Source organism: Phlebotomus argentipes, unplaced genomic scaffold, assembly GCF_947086385.1.
Source record: "Phlebotomus argentipes unplaced genomic scaffold, Phlebotomus argentipes genome assembly scaffold_18, whole genome shotgun sequence".
Taxonomy (NCBI): Eukaryota; Metazoa; Arthropoda; class Insecta; order Diptera; family Psychodidae; genus Phlebotomus; species Phlebotomus argentipes.
This window is the reverse complement of record NW_026776177.1, coordinates 1,205,295-1,229,752: the sequence shown is the minus strand read 5'-3', so window position 1 is coordinate 1,229,752 and position 24,458 is coordinate 1,205,295. Positions and strand designations below refer to the sequence as shown.

The following is a 24,458-nucleotide window of genomic DNA, read 5'->3' as shown; positions in this document are numbered from 1 at the left end:
TTTTCCGCGGAAAATCGCGAAAATGCCCCTGAGGAGTGTCATAGACGCCCGGAGAGGAATTCAGATAGCCCTGGGGCCGAGTTAGCATCCCTCTTGGGCGGTTTGCGCGACAAATTCCGTGTTTATCAGTTATTTTGAAAGACCGACGAGGAGTCATATTAGTAATTGACGGCTCCTGAAATTCCACCGGCCAATGAGCGTGCGGGAAAATCTCCCCTGCGCATGCGTCTCGTCAAAACACTGACCATAGTCGTAAAGTATATGGTGAGGCGATTTGCCTGTGTTTGCCATTTCTCCGCGTAAATTGGCGTTTTGACTGGATTTCCTCGTTGTACACTGAGGTAGGTGGCGGCGGAAGCACCCGGGGGCGCGTCGGGTGGTGGAGTTGGGAGGAGAAGTAGGTGAAAAATGTGGGAAAAAGGTGCCGATAGCGGCTCCATGGTTTGTCTCATTCTATGGCTTTGGGGGAATGCGACTATTTGCTGTCCGCCATCTTGAGCGTCTGCCCGTTTTTCCCTTTCAGGCGGCTTTTTGGGGCACACACCGCACAGTTGTTGGCTGATTGAGACACCGCACAGGTAGCTGAGCACGCTGAGAAGATGGGTGACTATCAGAATGTGGGACAGGACTCGCTGGGGCTGGCGTCTGTGGAGCTGCAGGGCAACGCTCTCGGCCTCAGGCGTCCCTTCGATCCCACGGCCCACGACCTGGAGGCCACTTTCCGGCTCACGCGGTTCGCCGACTTGAAGGGGCGCGGCTGCAAAGTGCCACAGGAGGTGCTCACGAAGCTGGTGTCGTCGCTGCAGCAGGACTACTCAGCGCCGGAACACGAGCATGCCCACTTCATGCACATGTCCCTGCCGCGCATCGGCATCGGCCTGGACTGCTCCGTGACGCCCCTGCGCCACGGCGGGCTGTGCCTCGTGCAGACCACGGACTTCTTCTACCCCATCGTCGACGATCCCTACATGATGGGCAAGATCGCGTGCGCCAACGTGCTGAGCGATCTCTACGCCATGGGCGTCACGGAGTGCGATAACATGCTCATGCTCCTGGCCGTGAGCACCAAGATGACCGAGAAGGAGCGCGACGTCGTCATTCCGCTCATCATGCGGGGATTCAAGGTGAGGCGGAATTATTCCCGTGTGATCTTTTATTGGATTGCGAAAGTCTAGAGCGAATCTCACTGTTCTCCCTTCCGCAGGACTCTGCCCTGGAGGCCGGGTGCTCGGTGACGGGCGGCCAGAGCGTGGTGAACCCGTGGTGCACGATCGGCGGCGTGGCGTCGACCATCTGCCAGCCGAACGAGTACATCGTGCCGGACAACGCCGTGGTGGGCGACGTGCTGGTGCTGACGAAGCCGCTGGGCACGCAGGTGGCGGTGAATGCACACCAGTGGCTGGACCAGCCGGAGCGCTGGAACCGCATCAAGCTGGTGGTGACGGAGGAGGACGTGCGGAAGGCGTATCACCGTGCCATGGACTCGATGGCGCGCCTGAATCGCATCGCGGCGCGCCTCATGCACAAGTACAACGCCCACGGGTCCACGGACGTGACGGGCTTCGGCCTGCTGGGCCACGCGCAGACCCTGGCATCCCATCAGAAGAACGAGGTGAGCTTCGTGATCCACAACTTGCCGGTGATCGCGAAGATGGCGGCCGTGGCCAAGGCGTGCGGCAACATGTTCCAGCTGCTTCAGGGCCACTCGGCCGAGACGTCCGGCGGCCTGCTGATCTGCCTGCCGCGCGAGCAGGCGGCCGCGTACTGCAAGGACATCGAGAAGCAGGAGGGCTACCAGGCCTGGATCATCGGGATTGTGGAGAAGGGCAACAGGACGGCCAGGATTATCGACAAGCCGAGGGTGATTGAGGTGCCAGCCAAGGACTAATTGAGCATCAATGCTTATCTGCAATTAGATATTCCCGTCAATCTCTCTTCGTGTTTCCATACCCACAATCTTCCCCCGAGATGAGATGACTGTCGGCGCTCCAGGATTAGTTGTAAGGGTATTTTCTTTCGTTTCCGGAAGCAACAACTTCTTATTCTTTTTTTGTAATGGAATCAAAAACAAACACACACACACTTGGGCGTGTTTTTCAACATGAAGTATCGTTTTTGTCCTCAATCTTTTAATTGATTAATAAATTCTTCTATAATTAACAAAAATGTAACGAATTTCAGTTCAATCTCTCTTTCGCGTCAATAAAGCGATGAAGGATATAATGAAGAACAAGACAGGTACGGAAAAAAAGCACGATATTTTTGGGATGAGATTTCATGTGTTAGTCGTAATTCATAAAAGGATTTGTGCTGATGTGCGCCTTGTCAATTGGAATGTTCAAATTGTCCAGTGGAATTGCCTTCTTCTCATAACTATCCAGACAATTCTGAGTGGAAGAGCAATTTCGCTGAATCGGAATGACGCGGAAATTTTTCTCCCGCAACATCTCAATGAAGGGATTCGTTTCACTGAGATACAACACATTTTCCGCATTTTCCTCAGTGGCACGCGACTCTTTGCGCAACTCAATCTGATACTCAATTCCCAGCCGGTTGTATTCCAGGAGCTCGGAATACGTCGGATATTGCCCACAGATCAGTTCATCGAAGCTGTAGAAGTGAGAGGCGATTATAATATTGCGAGGAGCCCGAAATATTGCTAAGCACAACTTAAGGGGTTAGTTTAAGTTACTTAATTATGAGGATAGAATTTGACTATCAAACCTACGTCGGAGGATGTTTCTTGTAATAATCCATGTAGTCCTCCAGATCCTGGTGTGAAGAAGAGAAGAGAAAAACACATGAAATTCAGCGTCCATAAATCAAATCATCCCAGAGGCAAACTCACCGGTCTGTCGTAATATCTCGCCTGTTCCTCCTCAATCATGGCAATGTTGATGTTGAGGCTGGGCGTTGTGGCAGGATTCACCAGCTCAACGTGCCACGAGCGATCAGGGGCGTAGAAGCTATTCGCGATGGCGTACAGCTTGCGTCCAATCACGTGCGCCAGCAGAAATCGCGTCACTTTGACGTCCCACGACTCGCCCAAGGGCAGAATGCCACTCATCGAGGCCCGATGGCACAGTTGTGGCTGATCCAGGAAGCGCTTGTGCAGGAAGCGAATCCCCGCCAGCGGCACATTGTCCACCGTGCCGTAATCCACGTAGTAAATCTTGCACATATTCTGCTTCTGCAGCTGAAATGGCTCAGAAAGTGTGACACCACGATGCCAGACATTCTCAAACAGTCCAGCCACCGGCAATTTTGGACGCAATTCGTGGAATTTCGGCTCCAGCGAGTCATTGGATGACCTCGAGTAGAAGGACCTGTGTTGGTGGGAGAAACAGCGGGATTAGAATGAGAGACAGAAGATAAGATAATCACTCTAACGCACTTGAGATCATCCATGACAGCGTTGAGTTCCGCCTGCTCCTTTTCAGTCTGGAAGAAGAACTTGTGCGGATTGTGAACTTCCGTCACGTAGATTTCCGACCACTTCCCAATGGTCAGGATGTCAGTGCGCTCATTGATCTTCAGCTCATCCTTGTAGCTCGCCATGCCGTCCGGGACGATTTCCATGGTCTCGTACACCCAGTCCGGCAGTGCGGGATCCGCAATGTTCCCGGAAGCCTCCAGAGTCAAGCTCTCCAGCGAGATGGAGTCCAGATGCGTGTGCACCGAATCCTCAGTGATACTCAATCTCTCCAGCTTAGCAATGTTGTCCGTGACTTTGGAAAAGAAGTCTTCTGTGCTGCCGATGCTGGACTTTGAGCCAAAACACGACTCTGTGTATCCTGGCGGAGGACGAATGCTCGTCACATCAGGGATTTCCCATTCATCCTCAAACTCTACAGGCTCTGGACTCTCTTGTGCGGGCGACGCCAGCTGAGGCACTGTCTTTGGCGGAGTCTGAGGCCTTTCGATCGGCGATGGAGTCCTTGGAGGCGTTCTGATCGGTGACGGAGTCTTTGTTCTCTCAGGCTCACGACGAATGCTCGTCTCAATCAGCCTCTGGGAATACTGCGGCGGATGCTGTGTTGGCTGTGGAGCATTGCTGAACAAGGGATGAGAAGCGTTGCATGGAAATGTTGGTGAGTATTCCGGAAAATTATCCCTAAATACATTCCTTGTTAGAACACTTTGCAAGGCCTGAAGCGGTATCATACTTAACGGGATCGGGTACTGATATTGTACTGCTGTATACTGATTAAAGAGAGGCGCTGGAGGATAAGTCGTTTGCGTCTGATTCCTCTGATTCGTGCTGTAGCGGCTGCGCTGCCAATTCCCACTATTGTGCTGTCGAGCGCTTCGCTGGAATTTCTCATTGAACTTCTTGTCCTTTTTCTGTGCTTTCACCATTTGCTGTATATGAAGTGACTTGGAGTTCTTCGTCACGAGAAGCTCCACAACAGCCGATCGTCCATGTCCGTTAACGCGCACGAGATCATTCAGGCTTCTGACAAAAGCCTCAGCGGTTGAGAAGCCCAGCATGCCGTAGGGAAGTCTCTCCTCTTCCATATTCATATAGTCCTTTTCCAACAACTCCACCGTTGTTGTTCCGCCCACGGACACCAGCAGGGACTTCACTATCGTCTTCGTTGACTCCAATAAGGAAGCCATCCTTCTATTGGCGAACAAAGAAAGTTTGAACATGAAATATGAGTTCTCTTGCAATCTCTCGCAAAGCTACTTAGTATTATAAGATCTCAGCTTCTTTCTCACATACCTGTGTCCTTCCTTGGCTTCTGTCAATCAGTAAAAGCTGTTTGTTTCACAGAAAATGCCAGATATATTTGCGCAACTACAAGACACGGTGAAAATGCAACTGAAGTGAGGTTATCCAGCACACTGAGCGACATGCCGAAAACTCAGCGACAGCGTCTAGCGCCATCTGCTCACCAACACTCTCTGCTCTTCAAATGATCCAAATAATCATATCAGCAACTGCCACTAAGTTACCACAAGTTTATTATCGGCTTTTTTCTACACAAAATTGATGAAATATGTACAAGAATGATACGTCAACAAACAAATAGTGACTCGCTAAATGCATTGGGAGTGCTTGGATTAGAGTTGCCTAGAATCTCGTCTCGGCAGCATTGTGGTGCTTGCAGACGCCGTTACAATTCACAACGGACCAGATCCAATCCACGTAATTGAGAATTTTCGTGTAGATCCCAAATTTGTTTCTCTTTCCACACCCATCTCCGAAGCTGGTGATGCCGTAGATTGTCCAGGGATTGCTGGCTTTCGTGTAGTCTCTGAAACGGGCGAGAAATTATGGATTATTTGAGGAAGAATGGAGGATTTGTGCGGGGAAATGATCACCGGCATAGAATTGGACCTCCGCTGTCGCCTGAGCAGGAATCAATTCGTCCTTTCTTGTGTCCTGCACAGAACATGTTCTTCGTGATGGTGTAATCGTAGTAGACAGCCTTGCACTCCTCATTCGTAATGATGGGCACCTGAGGAGGAATGCGTGAAGATCAGCAATTAAATTCGCGCATTGATCTGTCTGAATACTCACTTCTGCCTCATGCAGGACATTCGTTCCTGCGTCATCTTGATCCCTGCGTTTTCCCCATCCGATGATGGTGCATTGAGCACCAACGGGAAGGGATTGATGCTTGTCTGGAAGACAGGCGAAGCCTATGAAAGCCGACGGGATCATCTCTCGCGGGAGTTTCAGCATGGCCACGTCGTTGTCCACGGTCTTCTTGTCGTACTTGGGATGCTTGATGGCGTACTCCACGCGGTACTCCACCTCCGTGCCGTCCTTCACCTCCAGATTGTGCTCCCCGAGGCGCACGTACAGCCGCTTCCGGACGCAGTGCGCGGCCGTGATGATCCAGTGCGGAGAGATGAGTGTGCCGCCGCAGAAGGCCTCCTTGAACCTGTTGAAGATGGCTACTTGCCAAGGCCACTGGCCCCGCCTGGACGTGCGTCCGCCGATGATCTTCAGCATGCGCCAGTAGTCGCGGCGCGGCCGAATCGCGGGAATGCCGCACTTGAGCGCCTGCGGCTTGAATTCCGGGTGATCCTCGGGCGGCTGCGTTGGGTGGGTGGCGATGGCATTGAGATCGCGGCGGGAGGAGAAGAACGGATCCATGGCGAAGGCGGCTGAGCGCGCGGGCGGCCGCGAGGGCGTGTGCAGCTGGGCGGAAATCCACTCCTGGCAGAAGCTGCCCTCGGTGTAGCAGTAGGCCACTTCCCGCAGCACCTCGTGGCCGCAAACCTCGGGCATGCGGCAGCGCTTGAAGCGCCTCGTGGTGCACTTGGCCGTGCACTTGCTCCACTTGCTCCACTTGGAGTACACGCGACGGTATCTGCCCGTCGTCGGCATGTTGATCACAGCTTTCTCGCGACCCCGCGTCGCCACATTCGGCGCCTCATCCTCGAACACCTCGTCCTCCTCGTCGTCCACGATGTCCCCCAGGCGCCGCATGAGGCCCTGTCCATGAATGTCCCCGGACTTGAGGTCCCAAGTCGTGGCATTCGCGCGCGGACTCTTCTTCTTCACGATCTTCACCAGCAGATTCTTCTGATGCGCCCCGTCAATGGCGAAGTAGTCGCTGTCGTCGTGGCTGATGGATTGCTGACCACTCCGCGGAGCACATCTGGATGCAATTGAGCAGAGAGTGTGGCCGATTAGAAACACATTACTCACATTTGTGAGAGACGGCCTTTTCCGCATCTCTAAATAAATTGCCGCTGGAGGATTATTGGCGGAATTCTCGCTTCAGCGTGTTTGGCGCCGAGCCAGAGACGCCAGAAGTGGAGATTTGATGGGATCTCCGAGGTTTAGTCACTTCAAATGATATCACGCTCGCTTTCAGCGGGCTCTTTTCCTCAAAGAACAGATTAGGTCGGAATGTTATTATTATTATTATTGAAATTGCAGCGAGGAAGAGTGATGAAAAGCTAAATGATACTATGAAAAGCAGGTGTGAAGATGTTACACACAGGGATTCAGGGCAACTCACCGACGACATCGACGCTCCTCGAAGTGTCTTGTGTCCCGGCATTTCCTGCGCACGGTGCAGAAACGCTCGCGCTTCTGTCGGCAGTGAATATCACAGTGCGACCATGTGGACCACGGTGAGAAATCCGCGCCGCCCAGTCGTCTTCTGTGGCTCCAGCGTCGTGACCGTCCAGACAGCCTCACACCTTAACACAGCGCGAGAATTAATTCCCAGCCTCTCGAGTTGCGGGTGAGAAATCATTACCTGCTCGATGGCGATCACGAAGATCATGTCGGACACTGCTGAGATCGTTGGCCAGGTGATGCGGTCGGTCTGCATCATGAGTGATGGCATCGCGGAGCCGTGATCGGGCCGGCTGGACGTGTGATGTCTGCGCGGGGAGTGAGGGGGAAATGGGGGTGAAATCTCTTAATGAATTTTCTGCCGCCACAATGGGCGCAACGGGGCAAAGGAAGTGCCATGAATGGGGCTCTCGATATTGAAATTCGTGCGAATGGCAAACTTACGATCATGCGTGACTGAAACTCTGTCTCTTAAGTATCCCCATAAAGACGCCCATAAACAATTAACCACCGCGAGTTATGCACGTGAAGTTAATGAATTCTTTGAGGTATAGATTGTGTGGCCTAGAGCTTGCCCATTGAGTGCACGCATCGCAGCATTTGAATGCATTTCGGATCGGGGAGTGTGCGCAGTGGAACAAGGATGGGAATGGCCACAGAAATAGCCTATAAAATTGATGTTTCGGCCATAAGGAACATTTATCCATAAATATTTTCACTGATCACATTTTGCAATAATCTATTGGTTATTGCTTCAGTGGTTCGCATGCGGGGAAATTGCGAAAGGCATGATTTTAGCCAGGAAAAGACGAAAAAAAAGACAAATTATTTTATTATTAGACTTTGTCAAGCTGAAATTTGTTAGTGTTTTTCTAACATAAAACAGTGATTTTTTTTTACTATCATCCCACAATTTGATTTCTTCAATTTTCTGTGGCTCATCATGCTGAGGATCACTCGGCCAAAAAGCATTTTCCGCACAGAGTCACATAAATCACCACAATAAACAGGGTTAAGACCCACGATCGTAAAATGTCCCTGATATTGAGAGAATAAAATCCCATAAAATTCCAATGGAGGCGCCCATATGGAAATTTGCGAAAAAAAATAATGTTTCAGCGTGAGACGAAAAAAATAGATCATGATCTTTTTCCTTCATAATTCGTTAAGGCGTGATTCGAGCATAATATAAACATGATATTGAAAGAGAGTGTATCTCATTTTTACGACTGATGGAGGAAATCAATTTGGGCGCTCTGTGGTGTGGTTTTTTGGGAGGAGGTCAATCTATATCTATTTTGAGAGTGCGGATGAAAAATAAGTGAAATTTGCATAGAACAACAATAACCAAACGTCAAGTATCGTCATGTTCTACTTAACGATTCACATAATTTCCCCAGTGTATCGCGAGACATTTAAAGTGTTTCACAATCCTAGGAGATTAATGGGGGATATTAATTAATTGGGGATCATGCTGCGATGTCGATCGCGCCCAGATGGAGTGTCTTTTTCCGGGGGGGAAGGCGGAAAAGGGCGTGTGTGGAATTTGTCCATTATATTCGGCGCCAATTTTATCATAAAAAAAAACTTATCACACGTCCAGAGTGCCTACTCAATTGATGGTGGCAAATTAAATCACAATATAGAATAGAAATTGCCAAATTAGCAGCGACCAATGGCTTTTCGCCATTAGCAGCATTTTTCCACTTCTGATCGGGTTTTTCTGGGCGAATATCTTCGAAGAAAATGATGTTCAATTTTGTTTCTTGTATATTTAACCAAGGAGGGAGATAATGTGTCTTAAATCTGTACACCACTTTCGAACATTTTCAAATTGAACTTGATATTTGTAGTCTATTTCCAAACGATTCTTGTGATAATTTAAACGCAAAAATCATAAGAAATCCAAAGAATCAGGCTAATTTGGCAGCCAAAGAAGCACTCAGGAAAGGAATATTTGTACACTACTTCTGACCATATTATCTCCCCCTTGTATTTGAGTGAGTGAATGCTTCTCTTCAAATAGATGTCACTAAAGTGTGCGTTGCGCTATAGTTTGCAGTCTTGATTTTTCATAGTCTTTTAGGCGCCCATTGTTTCGCCTACCAGAAAAGCACACAAACCTCTTGTTGAGTCTCGAAAGGCAATCGTTTGCAATTGGTTTTAATTGAGAAACCAGTAGGTTAATGTATACGAAATATGCAAGTGTCGTGTATTTTTTGTCATTTTGCTTATAAACAAATCATGTTCGATTATGTTTGCCATGTGTTTCCATCAGCACTAATGGGCGATGACTTGGGCGACGATAGGCGTTCGAGTGAGAGCCAAAAATTTCGGCGTTCGTACATGGAAATGATCATCTTGAGCTATTTTACGATGCTTCCGATTAATATTGGTCGATGAAACAAGTCTTCAAGATCAGTGGAGATTGCCTGGTTGATTGTTTTACCGCATGAATGGAATGAATGGAATTGCTGTGCTGCCTTCTGGTGAATGAACAGCTTTTTTTCTACTCCGCGCTCCTCATCTGCTCCGCAATGATCGCGTGGGCGATGATCTCGCGTGTGTTGGTATTAATAATATATGAATTATAAGATGTTACAAAAAAGCCAGAGATGCTGAACACTACAACGTGCGGAAGTTTTCAGCTCTTCGAGAGCTCAAATGCTGTACTCCGTCAGAGGATCAGATAATATGTCAAATGATCATTAGAATTTGTCGTGTCTCTGCACTTTGGTGTATAAATAAATCCCCTGGCACTTACATTCCTCCAAGATGTTGATCGCTTTGGGACACCCACCAACGCACACGAGACGTACAATTTTCTCTTTCAATCACTTCACATGATCATACGCTCCTATACGATCACACGAGATCACTCTCGATCGCCCACTTTTGCACCTCCAGCACAGGCTGGCACTCTTGAGGCGCATTCCAGTGCAAAAATGCCTCTCTAAGCCCCTTTTTGCCAGCGGAGTTCCACCCGAAATGTCATCATGAAAATGCTGAAAATATGCGAAGACGCGCGCGATTGCGTGACGTGGGAAATCCATCGGGTGAGTAATTAAATATATTCAGCAACTTTGCTACCTGTTGATGTTAAACGGCGCTGTGACACACATTTTGCACCTCGTCCAAGTCGATAAACCATTCGTGATAATTCATTCTCTCGCATTTCGAGTTCTTGTGGCATTTCTTCTCCCGCCAAATACAGATACGATCGCACCAAGATGTTTTTAAGGTATAATTCTCAAGACATTCGCTGCACATTTTTCCCGCGCTTTCCAGATTCGATGATTAAGCGACAAAGTTCCTCGTGTTTTGTATACGCAAAATTATGTAAACAGGCATATCCATTAATTTCATCTCTTAATTAACTCTTGCTTGTGTACCGCGTGAATACAAACCGTGGCGGCTGTACAATTTGTTGATTCACCTCGTGGCATTGGCCTCGAGTGAGATAAAAGGAAGAAGGAATAAATTCTCATTAAGACAAAGGTCAGAGTGCGCCAGTGAGAATCTTCTCATTGTGCTGCCAAATTTGCAATTCACTACATCGCGAGTGTTTCCTGGAATTTGGTATGTAAAGATTTACTGGGAAATTTATTTAAGGGTAGAGAAAAGTGCCTCATGTGTAGCATAAAGTAACATTTGTCTCAGATAATTCTAGGCTTATTCAAGGGGAAGATATTATGATCAGAAGTGGTGTACAACTCAGTTGAAGCATTTTATCAAAATTTTTGGACATTGTAGCAAATATCCACTATAAACTTTGAATATTTTTTAATCAGTGTTTCTTCGTAAGTTTTCAAAGTAAGAATGGCGTAATTTTAAGTCAAATATATCTGAATTTGAGGTTATGATACTTTAGGTGGTTGGAAAAATCGATAAAGTTCAGAAAAAGGAGGAGAAAACAGGAAAAATGTATGTTTTAAGCACTGTCAAAGTTCTGCAAATGTCTATGATTCTCTTGAGGAAGTGGCGTACACTGTTTAGCTGTATTATCTCCCCCTTGGGATAATTAATATTTGACTGATAAATGACAATGTAAATTGATTTAGCGGGCGATTTGGACTGTTTACCACTTCCTCACTTGTGTCAATAAGTCTACTGTGGGTTTAATCAATTCGCTGAGTGAGTGTAAATTTCAGAAAATTCTCAGAGTCCCACAAAAATCTGATATCATTCGTGGTGAATGGCAGAAAAGTCTCAATTTTCGCCTACACTGGAGAATTCTTCGCCGGCTTGTTGGACAAAATGCTGGGATGATCGAGTCGAGGTGATATGCAGATGAATGAATGGCGATTCATCGTGAGACAGGGAACACGAGGAATTCGGTGTCTATACATCAAATATTGACTGTAATGCGATGATCTCTCATGTGGGAAACTTTCATTTAATAGGATGTCTCTTCTTTATCCCCACCACGTGCCCGTTGATATAACGGATTGGCTGTTCGGCGGGGAAATACAGAAAATTTATTAATTGATCGAGAGACCACCTCAAAAAGTGACACCTCAATTAATTTCAATTTAGATGCTGTGCTCATGTGTAATTTTCAACCGGTTCCATTTAATACAGCCTGTCAGCAGCGATCAACAAGCATTGGGATTAGCTTGCTTTTTTTCCGTCTTCATGCCTCGAAGATGTCACACATTTATGGCTTTTGTCATCATTCACAAGATGAGTTATGGGATTCTATGTGTGCAGAGCGGAGAGATCGATAAATTCTACCACTGAATTTAAATCATATTTATACTATAAGGAAAAAGAGTCGCCTCCAAATTGCCCACAGCTTTTGTGCGAACACTGGCAAGATTGCAGATCATGTGAGGGAGAATAATAGTGCAATAAAGTACATACAATAAATTGTTAAATATTTCTTCTCTTATTTGCCTGACAGACAGAGATACACTCGCGGGTAAAAGTGCAATTTATTTCCATTTACTGTCTCCAGACACGCCATTTTTTCATCCTGTCCCAACCCATGAATGAAAATTACTTTGTAATCTCCCTCTTTACTCCTCCACAGAGTGAAATTGGCAAGAATTTCACTACTTTTATCATGTCTCACCTTTTGCTTGGCTCTTAGCCCGAAAGTTTGTTTTACGTGACTTTTTCGTGTTTCAGTTCTTTCACACTCTTCAGATGAAATTCACACTAATAGTCTGCGGGATGAGGAGGCAAATATTTAACATGTCGAGAGTACTGTATCGACAAGAGAGTATCGCAACCAAAATATGGGAAAAATGTAGAGAAATGAAGATCTTAGACAAATATTGGTGGATTAATTTCTACTCAACACATTTGCGCGCAAATAACAGCCAAAATCTACCCATCAAGACGCTATTCACCCCCTGAATTTGACAAAAAATCAAAGGAAGACAATATCCAACAATTTATCAAATCATTGCGGCTCTTTTTCACTAAATAAACCACTCAATCTGAGTCAATTGATGAAAATTGGAGGGAAGTGAATAAGAAACGAGTTCAATGCGCGTAAGTGAATTAATAGGACGGCGCAGAGCAATAAAATTAGCACTCGATGATTGACTCTGTCCCGAGATCGCTTTCAAACTCATTTTCGAATGAAAATTAATTGGGTCAGGGTTCGATTAATTCCAACTGGAAGAGAAGCACTACAATTCCCGATGGGGAGAAAAAGGGATGGATTGGCAGCTGATGTGTGGAGATTCCCCAAGATGGACAAATTACATCAAATTACGCGTCCGCCTTGTGATTTAGTGGATGGAAAATCTCTGTTTTTTTCGCTCTTCATCTCCGCTGTTGCCGTGGAAGATGGGCATATTTATGAGGTCGCATTGATGAAATTTATTGATCTTGTCGCCCATGCATCATCTTCTGATTGCCTGAAGATGTGATGCACTTAATTGATAGTAAGTCATTAATTTATATCGCTAGATGTGAGAAAAAGTTACCGCAGGAATGCTCGTGAATCGGCATAAGTTGTCGAAAATGGCTCCGATGGCAGATGGAGAAGAGAAATTCAGGTTCATGATTTATAGTTTTCATCGAGAAAATGCCTCATTCTCCGAATGTTGAGTGGATAAACATTCATCTTGATCACATTTGGTGAATTTTTGTTTGATCTACTATAGTCAGAATGACTGGATCTATAAGGGATTGCGGGGGGATTGAAAACCCCCCCGATAAAGTCTATTTTTAATGCGCCATCTAATGTGTCCCAAGTGTTTCCGCACCGCAACTTGAGTGGCTTTTGGAGTGAGATTGGAGAAAATGTTGCAAATGGAAGGCATATAGAACGCAAAGGAGTGATAATCATTAAGATAGTGAATTGTAATTTCTCGGGCTATTTCACCACTTGGCTATGCGGAGTTCTTTCGGAGCGACTGGCAGTCCATTTGCCAACTGCAGATGGAGGTGATCTCGTCAGGAATCAATTAAAGTGCAGTCCAAGTGGTCCGTGGTGAGATCAATGAGATCAGTCTCTGGCCACTGCAATTCCTGATTCCACGCCACTCGAGATCAAATGGCTAAAGCGTGAGTGGGCGGAAGTGAACAAAAAGTGCAGAACGTGATTTGTAAAAGTCCACTTTTCAATATTACATGGGCTCTCGTGGCAAAGCACGCGATCGCGGTGCCGCCGAGTCTCTCTTGCGCCCCAAAGAGACGTGACGGTGTTGGTATGGAAATAATGGCATAACTTTCTTTGGCGATAAAACTCCTGGGTGGGTGGGTCCTCTTCCTGGATTGTCTCATACATCATTAGGTGGCTAATTGGATTCTCTGGTGAGGCGAGAAACTGCCACGGGTGATTAACGTGCATTGAATTAAGTACATCCATTGGACATGTGGAAAATGAAGATCTTGCCGCGAATGACTAATTGAGATGTGAATTGAGGAGGAATTAAATGGCTTTTTAATTAATCCAATTCTCTCTATGCACTCTTGGCCAATTGAACATTTATTAAGAGGTGATTTTCCAACGCGCGACTCGTTTGCTGTCGAGGGGTGATTAACTGACTCGCGAGATCGATCGAGCAGATTTCTCGGCTATTGCCAAGCATGTTTACCTGATTGAGGGAAATTAATATATAAACCGTGAAATATTGCGATCGCGATCGGTGGCTTTAGGCTTATCAGGCGAATCTCAACATAATGACTCAATTAAAATTTACACGATCGAGAGAAATCATTTGATTTACGAAAAGAATCTGTGTTGTTGCCGTCGTTGCCTTAACAAACAAGTATTTCCCTCGATCACATTCTATAGTTAACTATACTTTCTAGATAGTTTATGATGCGATTGTCCCCCGGATTGCACTTCCCATCGCGTGATCATGGACGTTGTTAAGGGTTTTCTCGAGGAACATTCTTCATACCTGATTTCCCTTGGCGGCTGCTGCAATGCGGAGGAGGAAAATTAATAGAAATATGCTGCAGATAATCCTGTCCATTGTGCTTTTCGTGTTGATTGTTGGTCACGCTTGTCACCTTATCACTCAAATCCACCACGAAATTAACATATTACAGCGCGTGGCTGAATCACGTCCGTGGGCGTAAATTGAGCGCCGCACAATTGCAAATTAATGTTGCACATCGCACAGCGGTCCAACCTCCATCCAAGCACAGCTCTTACTATATGGCCAAGTCTTCAGTTAAGGCAAAAACTGTGGGCTCTTCGCACTTGAGTGATGCACTTTTTCGACTCCTTCGCGCCTTTTATCGGAAAATATTGGCGATAATTCACACATTAGGCCACAAATCGCTCCTGGCAGTGGAATTTCCTGGGCGGCTCGTGAGGGCAATTTGGACACTCTTTCAGCCTCTGTCTCATGCCAAATGATCACTCGATGGCTCTCTAATGTCTCTCTCGCGAGTCGGGCCGCAGAGTACAATTTACGATGTGGGAGGAATGCTCAATTGGCGCCACACACAATCGCACGCAGTCCGACATCTGAAAATTTACAGCACATGAAAGCTCTTGATCGGGAAGGTAAATCACCCTCTAAACGACATCACCCTCCAAATCCCAGTCAAATGATCCACAAAATTGCCGTCTTGTGACGATTACATAATGTTGGAGAGCATGTGTACATACTCAACACGGCATATTATCAAAGTTTATGCTCTTGCGATAGTCTTTATTATCACGAGAATCGCACTTACACCGTTCAAAGGTGTAAAATATTTCGTGGCAGGCACAATAAACGCAATTATGCTGCCTCATATGCACTTTTGGCATACTTTCTGTCCAGATTTTCACCTCTTTTTTCTTTGCGTGAAGTTCGTCGTGGGAAAATTTGCAAGGTGTGTGTTTAGAGAGTGAAATCTCCCACTCCCTTTGAGAAGTCTGTAGTTTTATGTTTACTAATTAGGAGAAGAAACTCCAAAGAGAATAAGCGAGACAGTAATTTGTTAAAGAGTGGTTGTGAACTCTTGCTCTAATTTAGGCTTGTTTGCTATTCAACCTTCCAGTTGCAGATAAGAGATAGGGAAGACAAAAGTTTTCTTTGTTAGATTTCACCCAGAATAAGTGGAGATCAATGCTGAATGTAAATCACACCCAGGAGAGAGATTTCTCGATTTACTACAGAGTCATTCACCCCTCGGCAGAACGCATGGCAAAGCCGCAAGAGAGTTGATTTTCAGTGGGTAATTTTACGGCCTGAATTCACTGTCTTTTCCCGCCAAAAAAGGAATAAAGACAGTCGCGAAAGTCTGCCGCTTCGGGGTCATCCCAGAGGTGGTGTGTGATGGCATAAAATCTGCCCTCCAACCTCCCAACGGAGGCGTGCTCGCGGTGTTTGCAAAACCCACAGGCGCAATTAGCATTTTTGTCTCAACAATTTTACGCTCTCGCGTAATTTACAGCAACCGGAGGTATTTATTGAGTCATTTTATGAATGAAATTGCCACAGGAAAGTGTTTACAAGAAGGAGGAATTTTTCTGCCATTCGCCAAATGATAAAGTGACGTTTTCCCTCAGCTGTCTCCCATCTAAATATCCACGACACAAAACTTCACAGTGCGCTCGAGATTATCTCGCGAGATAGAGAGCTTGAGAGGCTCAGTATGGAGAACATGTAATGATTGTGTGGCGAGAATAAGAAATTCACCGTCGCGAGGCCACATCAAATGACCATCTTTGGTCTGCGGTGAGAATTCTCGAGGACACGCGTGTGTTCAGTTTCTGGTGATTGATAAGGAGAATTGTAATTTTGCGAAATTTTGTGCAAATACCCTCGAGGAAGAAAAAAAATATTCTCATGTCATGCGCGGGATCTTTTCGTCACTGGAGGAATGTGAATATAAAATATTTGCCAAAATTCTGTTAATCACTTTCTTGCGTAATTTACAAGACTACACATTCCTTTCGTGGCGTCTCTCGCAATTTATTATCTCACCCAGCGAAGTATCGCACAAGAGACTTTGCCGAGTGCTGCGAAAAGGACAAGCAGACGCACAATAAGCGTATAAATTGTGCTGCGCTACTGAGAAAAAAAGCCAAGCCGAATTTTTTGCAAGACAGCTTATTGATAAGTTGAATACATGGGATTTTTGCAACACTGTTGTGGCCTTATCAGCACTCCTCTATTGACACTCTGTCGCGAGAAATTCCGCCTTTTCATCAACACTGATGCGGCAAATTGAAATTCTCCGATTACTTTCAATTAAGTGCCATTCACGCACTCGATGCGAGGAGCTGAGAAAGTGGTTCTTTTCTCAGGGGGAAAATGGCGATTTTCAGTAAATTTAGCCAGACGAGCGGCATTGTGTCCACACGAGGAAGTTGTACAATAAGAGAAGAAAAATGATGATAAATATTATTTTTAGTCACTCTGCACTTTTGCTCAAGTGATCACTTAGAATACACACTTTAGAGATGATGGAATTGTGCGAGGTTTCACACAAAATTACCTGATTGCAAGATCTGAGAGACCTTCTCTCTCTCCCCTTATCACCACTTCTCCATTAATCGGTCGAGTGTTGGTGGAAATTGGGCACTTTTCCTGCCAGAGCGACACAGATTAACTGAACACGACGAGTGACAGAGTGATTCTGAGGCGCGCGTCTTGAGCTGAAAGACTTCGTGTGCCTCGCAGCGCGATTGTCTCAGCACTGAAATCTCTCGTTCAGTGAAACTCTGCGATGTGTGCCTTCTTAGGAATCCCACCACGGCGTCACTGCGAGCCGCGCTCATGAAAATTCGCGGCCGATGGACTCTTCCCGCGAAAAATGCCCCAATTCACGTGGTCAAAGATTTATTTTAGGCTATGCTGGAGTCACTATCATTCGAAGCTGTGCCACATGGCTACTGGTGATCCACGAGACTCAATCATCGACTCCCAGTGCTCCAATTTCGCACAGCTCGCCGGAGCGCCCATCATGAGTGTCCCGAGAACGATCTTCTTGCCCATCTTGCTTCTGGTGGCCACGGAGAACTGAGGAAGGGAAATTGACAGAAGAGGCTTAGATAAATAGGCTTTCATCTCTTGAGATATCAGAGGGTTTCTGGGAAATGTAGTGAAATTTTCAAGCTAAGCAAGTTGAAAGAGAGATTTTTCCCGTTCTTCTGCATTTAGCACTGAAAACTGTTGCTTTTCAAGGTTTTCAATCGTATATTGTGAAAATTTCAGCATTTTTTCCCGTGAAAAATTACTCCTCAAGTAGATTGAGAGTAGTTTTCCTCTCATCTCCAATCAGTGAGTGATCATTGACTACTGACCTTAATGGAAATGTGATCGAGATCTGAGACGTCTGTGAGTGGAATGCGAATGGTGGAGTCACTTGGGTCCCATCGAGTGGAGAGCGATGGGAGAAATGGGTCACTGCGCCACGAGCTGAACAGGATGTCCCTCTCGAACACAGACATCTTCACGTAAAGCGTTCCGGCCACGTTCTCGAACTCCTCCTTCACCTTAATGGCGCACCGCATTTTGGCCATTGTAATCTTGAGCGTGAGTCCTCCATGGGTGGCTTTCTCCTTGCGCGTCACGCTCTTGATCTTCCGCTTCACATCGCCGATGCTCCATCGTCTGGAAGCTGTGCGATTGTCTGAGATCTGAGACACGGTGTCTTCCTCGGGCGCCGGCAATTGGATGGGGTCGCACAGCTCTAGAATCACCTCAACTTGGCCTTTGGTGCTGGAGTTGATCTGCGAGTGAAATGTGCAATTTTAATTAATTCACCAGAACTGTGCAGTCTATGAAGGGGGAAATGGATACACAGAAAGTGATCAATCGAAGTGCAAAGACAAGTTTTTCTAAAAGAATTTCCAGTAATTTAAAATTCATAGTAATTCTAACAGGAAAACGTGATAGAGTAATATTGAATATACTACAAAATTGATCTAAAATTTAAATTGAATGCTCTGAAGTTTCACCGAATGATTTCTTTCTGTGTACAGAATTGCATACACTTGGCATGTGAAGTGGAAGGGCGCTATTTTTGGGGGATAGAATATCCAGTAAATACAGTAAAAACATCAAATTATATGAAACAGAAGATCTTGGTGGTTTTTGTGGCATCAAAGTTGACTCCAGAAATAGCAATTGTGGTGGAAAATACGAGAAACACTTACAGATCCATCATAAAGTCATGTTGGAGTGCATATACAAAACGCATCTTCGCATGTTAATGCATTTCTTTTTCTGGGACGCCTCCAATGAGGGAGGAAGGAGCCATCAATTTTGCCTTTCTCTCCTCTCGCCCAAGGAAAGACACACGAAAGAGTGTTGGTTCATCAGATGTGTGACGTTAATTGACAATTTGAGATGGTCTTTTTTGCCCCATAATTTACCAATTCATCTCAATTTCATGGCTTTTCTCGTGCCTCCCACTTTCAGTGTCAATTTTCACTCAATTTCACTTCACGTGAAACATTTCTTAGGCTGAGGATCAACATCTGGAATATGCTTCTCCACAATTCGACATTCATTTGGGTTTTTTCCGGCAAATTTATCGCCAAAAGGCCTAATTTTTAATTTGAATTAAATGAAGTTTCTATGGAAATTTCAAGATCAAGAGAAGATCCATCTTCCGCATTCTGTCGACATTTTCTTGTTTACATGACGCACTGATTGATAACGCACAAAGTGGACCAGAAAAATGCTCTATCAATTTAATGTTAGATCGATTGGCTGAATTTATTGTATCTCGCCGGAGAGGCGATAAGACTGCAATTTCTTCGCAACATCTTGGCCTATTCTGCAATAAAGGCAAAACAGAGATACCGCATTGGCGATATAGTAAATTAAATTTCCATTTAAATCATCTCACAAGAGTGTTGAGAGGAATTTATTGTGTCTCTCACTTTGATTTTTCCCTCCGTACTCAATAAAGTGGATTGCAAATTGAGGTACAAATTGTTCCTCAACACGCAATTCTTGCATTCATCTGGACTTGTGTCTTGCAGGAAGATCACACGAGTAATTTGCAGAAGTTTAGAGGGACTCTCTTAAGTTGAAAGGGATAGATAAAGTAGGATTTTTATACTCACTGAATTCGTTATTGTGCTGTTTGTCGGTGTCACTGTAATATCCTTGATAGGCAACCAAAACTCATCCGACAGGAAAATCCCCGTCCTAGTGTTCTCCGTGAAGAGTTTGGGATCAAGAAAGCAGGTGACTGAACCGACATTCCTCCTCGATTCGCTCTTGGTGAGCTTGAGAATCTCCCCGCTGGACACTTCCTCGTCAGGCTTGTCCGTGCTCTTGTTGATGTCCTTCAGCAGGAGACTGCCTTTGCGCCTGATTGAGTGGTAGGTCTGTCTCATGCCGGCTGCGAAGCCCATATTGGGCGGCAGTTCGAGCAAGGCAAACACGGTGAGAACCACAAAGTGTCCCTTGAAGAGTTTCTGAGGTAGAGTTTGCTCCACGCCGGCGTTCTTTGGGCGCTTCATGGAGCTCTTCGTGGAGCTCGCCATGGGGAACTTGAAGATCTCGTTGAACTTGGGCCAGGACGATGTCTCGATGGGCGAGTTGTAGCGCACGGATCCGGGGAAGAGTTTGACCTGGGAGAGGAAACTTCGTTACTTAGCCGCCCCTCGAGAGCCGGTGCACACAGATAGTGCGTACCATCACCATATAGCCCTCGACCGTCTTCAGGCCGAACGTGACGGGCAGATGGCGCGCGCCTATGAGATGAACACAGAGCTCAGGCACATTCGATGCCACCTTCTGACTCCCGCCTTCCTGCGACGCTGTGTTGTTCCCGGGCACGAGTTGCATTTTGAACCCCACAACGGGTTCCAGCTTCTCGAACACTTTCCTATTGGACTTGCCATTGTCGGCCACATTGAGGAGGGACTTTAATTTGCTGAACGACAATGACATTGCCATAAATTCTCACATGAAACTCTCTTGTGCAATCAATAAGGAATTTTCGCCTCAATTCGCATTGATCACATAATTGCATAGGCAATTTGCATCACACACTTTGACACTAATCGGCTCACGAATCAAATGATATCTGCTGAACAGATTTGGTCACAAATTGGCAAGAATTTGTCCGTGAATTGTCAAAACACACACCTCAAAGTGCTTTACAATTTGATGGAATTTTAATTAGTTGCAGGTGACGCAAGGCACACTTTAGCACAATTCACAGAAACTCCCAATTTTTCCGCGCGCGCGAGACGAAGACGCTGAGGAAACCGGTCGAAAAATGATTGAATATGTAGGTGTTTTTGTTCTCCACAAAAACATCATCAATCTGAGAGAGTTCCCCAAACACTGACCACTAGCTCTCGGATGATTCTCCGTCCAAGTCTCCAAAAATAACACACTCTTCACAAGGTGATTCAGCCAGTCTGAGCTCTTATCTTTTGGGCGATAAAGCCGGAATTATTCCTCAATGACACACTCTGCTCAGGGTGTCACCCTATCGGCACAATTCACTGGGCAATTTTACACTTGAGGATTAATTAGGACGTCAACTGACAGTGAAGCACAATCAATTGATGCTGGACGACAATAGAGTCTTGTGAGATGCTTCGCTAAATTGTGTAGCACGTTTCCACTGTGCCTTGCTGGACTGAATTGAGGCGAGATTAGCACTCAACAGGCACTTATCGCAGTCTCGCCTTATCGAAAGCGAAAAGTGTTACGATAAGATAACGTGCACCTCATGCAAATTCTCAATGGCCAAGCTCAATAGATGGCCAGAGCATTAAAGGGGCTTTATCAGTCTGGTGCAGGCTTTCACGGTCAAGTAGAGCTTGATGTGAATGCGAAAAGAAAGCATTTGATGCATTTCCCCAATTGTGACGCGTTTGAATGGAAGAATTTCACGTAGTTTCTTTCCAAAGAATTAATTTATTACCTAAAATTCAATATTTGTGGTATATAATCACCGGAGATTGACTGAAATGTTACACTGTTTGAAAGCTAAGAGTTATTGCCTACGAGAAAATCTCGTGCTTGAACTCACTACTAATGTGTAAAGCCTCAAGAACATCTGTTCACATTCACTAGAAGTTTCCACTTGTTGAACGTCAAAATTCGCGAAGTGGTCAAGAAAATCCACGATGAGAGTATTTAAAGATTTGCCGAATCGTCGTACTTTCAGTTCAGTCGCAACCGCTGAAGAAAGTGATACTTTAGCTCATTATCTCGAGACTTTGCATATAAATTGTGGTGGAAGAAGGACTCATTCTCTCTATAAGGTAAGATTAGTGTGATTTATTGATACAATTTCCCCCCCAGGATGTGAACAATTCGAATGTGGTTATTAATTGAATAGAAAATGGAAAGGGACGGGGATGTCTATTTCGGGAGACAAGTGTAATTTCTTGAGCAAATAGCTATAATTAGAAGCGAGTGGAAATTTCGAGACACTTTTCCCGAACACAATGACTGATGTATTTTGGCTGGCAGTGATTGCAGATGTTGAATTAATTTCAGGGATCATGGCAAAGGCACCAGCTATTGGAATTGATTTGGGCACCACCTACAGCTGCGTGGGTGTCTTTCAGCACGGGAAAGTGGATATCATTGCCAATGACCAGGGAAACCGCACGACGCCTTCCTATGTCGCTTTCACGGACAGCGAGCGTCTCATCGGCGATGCGGCGAAGAATCAAGTGGCAATGAATCCCAACAATACGATCTTCGATGCTAAGCGCCTTATTGGACGCCGCTTTGATGATCAAACTGTCCAATCTGACATGAAATTGTGGCCATTCACGGTCGTTAGCGAAGGTGGAAAGCCTAAAATCAAGGTTGAGTACAAGGGTAAGTTCGATGACTGCGTTAAATAAGCTGCGAATCTTCACCGGTTTTGCATTTGTTGCTTTCAGGAGAGATGAAGACGTTCTTTCCCGAAGAAATTTCCTCGATGGTTCTCACGAAAATGAAGGAGACCGCTGAAGCTTACTTAGGACGGAGCGTTACAGACGCCGTTGTCACCGTTCCGGCCTACTTTAACGACTCTCAACGCCAAGCTACGAAAGATTCAGGAGTAATTGCTGGTCTGAATGTTCTGCGAATCATCAATGAACCAACAGCGGCTGCCATCGCTTATGGTCTGGATAAGAAGGGTTCTGGAGAGAAGAACGTGCTGATCTTCGATCTTGGTGGCGGAACTTTCGACGTGTCCATTCTGACCATTGAGGATGGCATCTTCGAAGTCAAGTCCACTGCAGGAGACACGCATTTGGGAGGAGAAGACTTCGACAATCGCATGGTGAATCATTTCGTGCAGGAGTTCCAGCGGAAGCACAAGAAGGATCTCACGAGCAACAAAAGGGCTCTTCGGCGACTGAGAACCGCTTGCGAGAGAGCGAAGAGAACTCTTTCGGCCTCCTCGCAGGCTAACATTGAGATTGATTCCCTGTTTGAGGGAACGGATTTCTACACTTCCATCACTCGAGCTCGCTTCGAGGAGTTGAACTCGGATTTGTTCAGGGGAACAATGGAGCCTGTAGCCAAAGCTCTCAGGGATGCTAAGATGGACAAGGGACAGATCAATGAGATAGTCTTGGTCGGAGGATCTACGCGGATTCCGAAGGTGCAGAAACTGCTGCAGGAGTTCTTCAATGGCAAGGACCTGAACAAGAGCATCAATCCGGACGAAGCTGTTGCCTACGGAGCTGCTGTTCAGGCTGCAATTCTGCATGGTGACAAGTCTGAAGAGGTGCAAGATCTTCTCCTGCTGGACGTGACTCCCTTGTCTCTGGGAATTGAGACTGCTGGTGGAGTTATGACTGTTCTTATCAAGCGCAACACCACAATACCGACCAAGCAAACTCAAACCTTCACCACCTATTCGGACAATCAGCCTGGTGTCCTTGTGCAGGTGTTTGAGGGTGAACGTGCGATGACCAAAGACAACAATCCGCTGGGAAGATTTGAGTTGACTGGCATTCCACCGGCGCCTCGAGGAGTGCCTCAGATTGAGGTGGTTTTCGACATTGATGCAAACTCCATTCTTCATGTTTCCGCGGTGGAGAAATCCACCGGGAAGGAGAACAAGATCACGATCACGAATGATAAGGGGCGATTGAGCAAAGAGGACATCGATCGGATGGTGAACGAGGCTGAGAAGTATCGCAGTGAGGATGAGAAGCAGAAGGACAAGATCACGGCCAAGAATGCTCTGGAATCTTATTGCTTCCACATGAAGAGTACCATTGAGGACCAGAATATCAAGGACAAAATCAGCGATGCTGAGCGACAGACGATCCTGGATAAGTGCAATGAAACCATCTCCTGGCTGGACTCCAATCAGACGGCGGAAAAGGATGAATTTGAGTACAAGCAGAAGGAGTTGGAGCAGATCTGCAATCCCATCGTCACGAGACTCTATCAGGGCGCTGGTGGGGCACCTAACATGCCAGGCGGAGCGCCACCGCCACCGCCACCTCAATCCGGAGCAGGACCAACCATAGAAGAGGTGGACTAAGACAGAAGGATTTCACGAAATTTGATTTATTATCTTCCCTTGGATGTTCTTCAATACACAGCTATGTACTTTTGATGATAAACTTTACATTAGATACCCATAAATTACATGAGAATATTTTATAATCTTTCTCCTGAATCTCTATTCCAATGTACGATGTCTTTTTGTAGGTGTGAAAAAAAGAATTATCAAGAAAATTATCATTGGTTTGTGTAGCAAAAATTGTCGTTGTTAAAATTTCATCTTTCATTTTAAGTTAAACAGTTGACAAAGAGATTCTTCAAATAGAAATCAAAAGTACTAGGCGCGTCTCTATTTTTTAGGCTTCTCTTCACGCGTTTATCCTTTCACTTTTAAAACGTCTCTTGCACTAAGATTATGAAAATTCTACCATTTTTTTCACCTGTGTATAAGTTCTTATTGTATCTTGGCTATTCAACAATGTCAACACAATAAATAAACTGCCCATCTTCACTCATTTCATCTATCTACAAATATTTTCCGTTATAACTAAATTGATTTATGC

At 45.7% G+C, this 24,458-nt stretch overlaps 5 protein-coding genes across 6 annotated transcripts in view; 2 read left to right on the top strand and 3 right to left on the bottom strand.

The window, feature by feature from the left end:
- Positions 1-208: 208 nt before the first annotated feature.
- LOC132259824 (inactive selenide, water dikinase-like protein) lies at positions 209-1,897 on the top strand. Its single transcript, XM_059757613.1, has 3 exons — positions 209-341; positions 524-1,124; positions 1,205-1,897. The coding sequence occupies exons 2-3, from the start codon at positions 600-602 to the stop codon at positions 1,886-1,888; spliced, it is 1,209 nt and encodes a 402-aa protein (XP_059613596.1). The 5' UTR covers positions 209-341; positions 524-599; the 3' UTR covers positions 1,889-1,897.
- A 385-nt stretch (positions 1,898-2,282) lies between these two features.
- Positions 2,283-4,837, bottom strand: LOC132259823 (uncharacterized). Its single transcript, XM_059757612.1, has 5 exons — positions 4,727-4,837; positions 3,395-4,624; positions 2,849-3,326; positions 2,729-2,772; positions 2,283-2,610 (listed from the first exon to the last, which is right to left on the bottom strand). Exons 2-5 carry the CDS (start codon positions 4,618-4,620, stop codon positions 2,283-2,285), a joined length of 2,076 nt encoding a protein of 691 aa, XP_059613595.1. The 5' UTR covers positions 4,621-4,624; positions 4,727-4,837.
- Positions 4,838-4,951: 114 nt separating this feature from the next.
- LOC132261157 (plasminogen-like) lies at positions 4,952-21,060 on the bottom strand. Of its 2 annotated transcripts, XM_059759764.1 has the most exons (7): positions 16,949-17,317; positions 14,410-14,984; positions 7,227-7,353; positions 6,984-7,167; positions 5,528-6,617; positions 5,329-5,465; positions 4,952-5,261 (listed from the first exon to the last, which is right to left on the bottom strand). In XM_059759764.1, the coding sequence occupies exons 2-7, from the start codon at positions 14,482-14,484 to the stop codon at positions 5,078-5,080; spliced, it is 1,797 nt and encodes a 598-aa protein (XP_059615747.1). In that variant the 5' UTR covers positions 14,485-14,984; positions 16,949-17,317; the 3' UTR covers positions 4,952-5,077. The 2 variants fall into 2 exon arrangements, 1 of the variants encoding a protein (XP_059615747.1); XR_009468412.1 differs by lacking the exons at positions 4,952-5,261; positions 5,329-5,465; positions 6,984-7,167; positions 7,227-7,353 and adding exons at positions 17,757-18,185; positions 19,530-20,042; positions 20,107-21,060 and having other exon boundaries at positions 6,512-6,617; positions 16,949-17,472.
- The window catches only part of LOC132261153 (arf-GAP with coiled-coil, ANK repeat and PH domain-containing protein 2), a 292,140-nt gene continuing 280,143 nt past the window's right edge, over positions 12,462-24,458 (bottom strand). The window contains exon 8 of the transcript XR_009468408.1: positions 12,462-12,471. The gene's annotated coding sequence lies outside the window, so the exon portion shown is untranslated. The remainder of the gene's footprint in view (positions 12,472-24,458) is intronic.
- Positions 21,597-23,941, top strand: LOC132261154 (heat shock 70 kDa protein cognate 4-like). The gene is made up of 3 exons (XM_059759757.1): positions 21,597-21,695; positions 21,934-22,263; positions 22,329-23,941. Exons 2-3 carry the CDS (start codon positions 21,939-21,941, stop codon positions 23,930-23,932), a joined length of 1,929 nt encoding a protein of 642 aa, XP_059615740.1. The 5' UTR covers positions 21,597-21,695; positions 21,934-21,938; the 3' UTR covers positions 23,933-23,941.

Bases quoted from the DNA above. Each gene is read 5' to 3' on its own strand.
- LOC132259824 (XM_059757613.1), top strand. From the start codon at position 600: ATGGGTGACTATCAGAATGTGGGACAGGACTCGCTGGGGCTGGCGTCT. The intron at 1,125-1,204 runs GTGAGGCGGAAT...TCCCTTCCGCAG, and splicing joins TCATCATGCGGGGATTCAAG to GACTCTGCCCTGGAGGCCGG.
- LOC132259823 (XM_059757612.1), bottom strand. From the start codon at position 4,620: ATGGCTTCCTTATTGGAGTCAACGAAGACGATAGTGAAGTCCCTGCTG. The intron at 3,327-3,394 runs GTGCGTTAGAGT...CCACCAACACAG, and splicing joins GCTGTCATGGATGATCTCAA to GTCCTTCTACTCGAGGTCAT. The intron at 2,611-2,728 runs GTAGGTTTGATA...TCACTTCTACAG, and splicing joins TACAAGAAACATCCTCCGAC to CTTCGATGAACTGATCTGTG.
- LOC132261157 (XM_059759764.1), bottom strand. From the start codon at position 14,484: ATGGACAGGATTATCTGCAGCATATTTCTATTAATTTTCCTCCTCCGC. The intron at 7,168-7,226 runs GTAATGATTTCT...CGCTGTGTTAAG, and splicing joins TCGTGATCGCCATCGAGCAG to GTGTGAGGCTGTCTGGACGG. The intron at 5,262-5,328 runs GTGATCATTTCC...CGCCCGTTTCAG, and splicing joins GGAGGTCCAATTCTATGCCG to AGACTACACGAAAGCCAGCA.
- LOC132261154 (XM_059759757.1), top strand. From the start codon at position 21,939: ATGGCAAAGGCACCAGCTATTGGAATTGATTTGGGCACCACCTACAGC. The intron at 22,264-22,328 runs GTAAGTTCGATG...TGTTGCTTTCAG, and splicing joins AATCAAGGTTGAGTACAAGG to GAGAGATGAAGACGTTCTTT.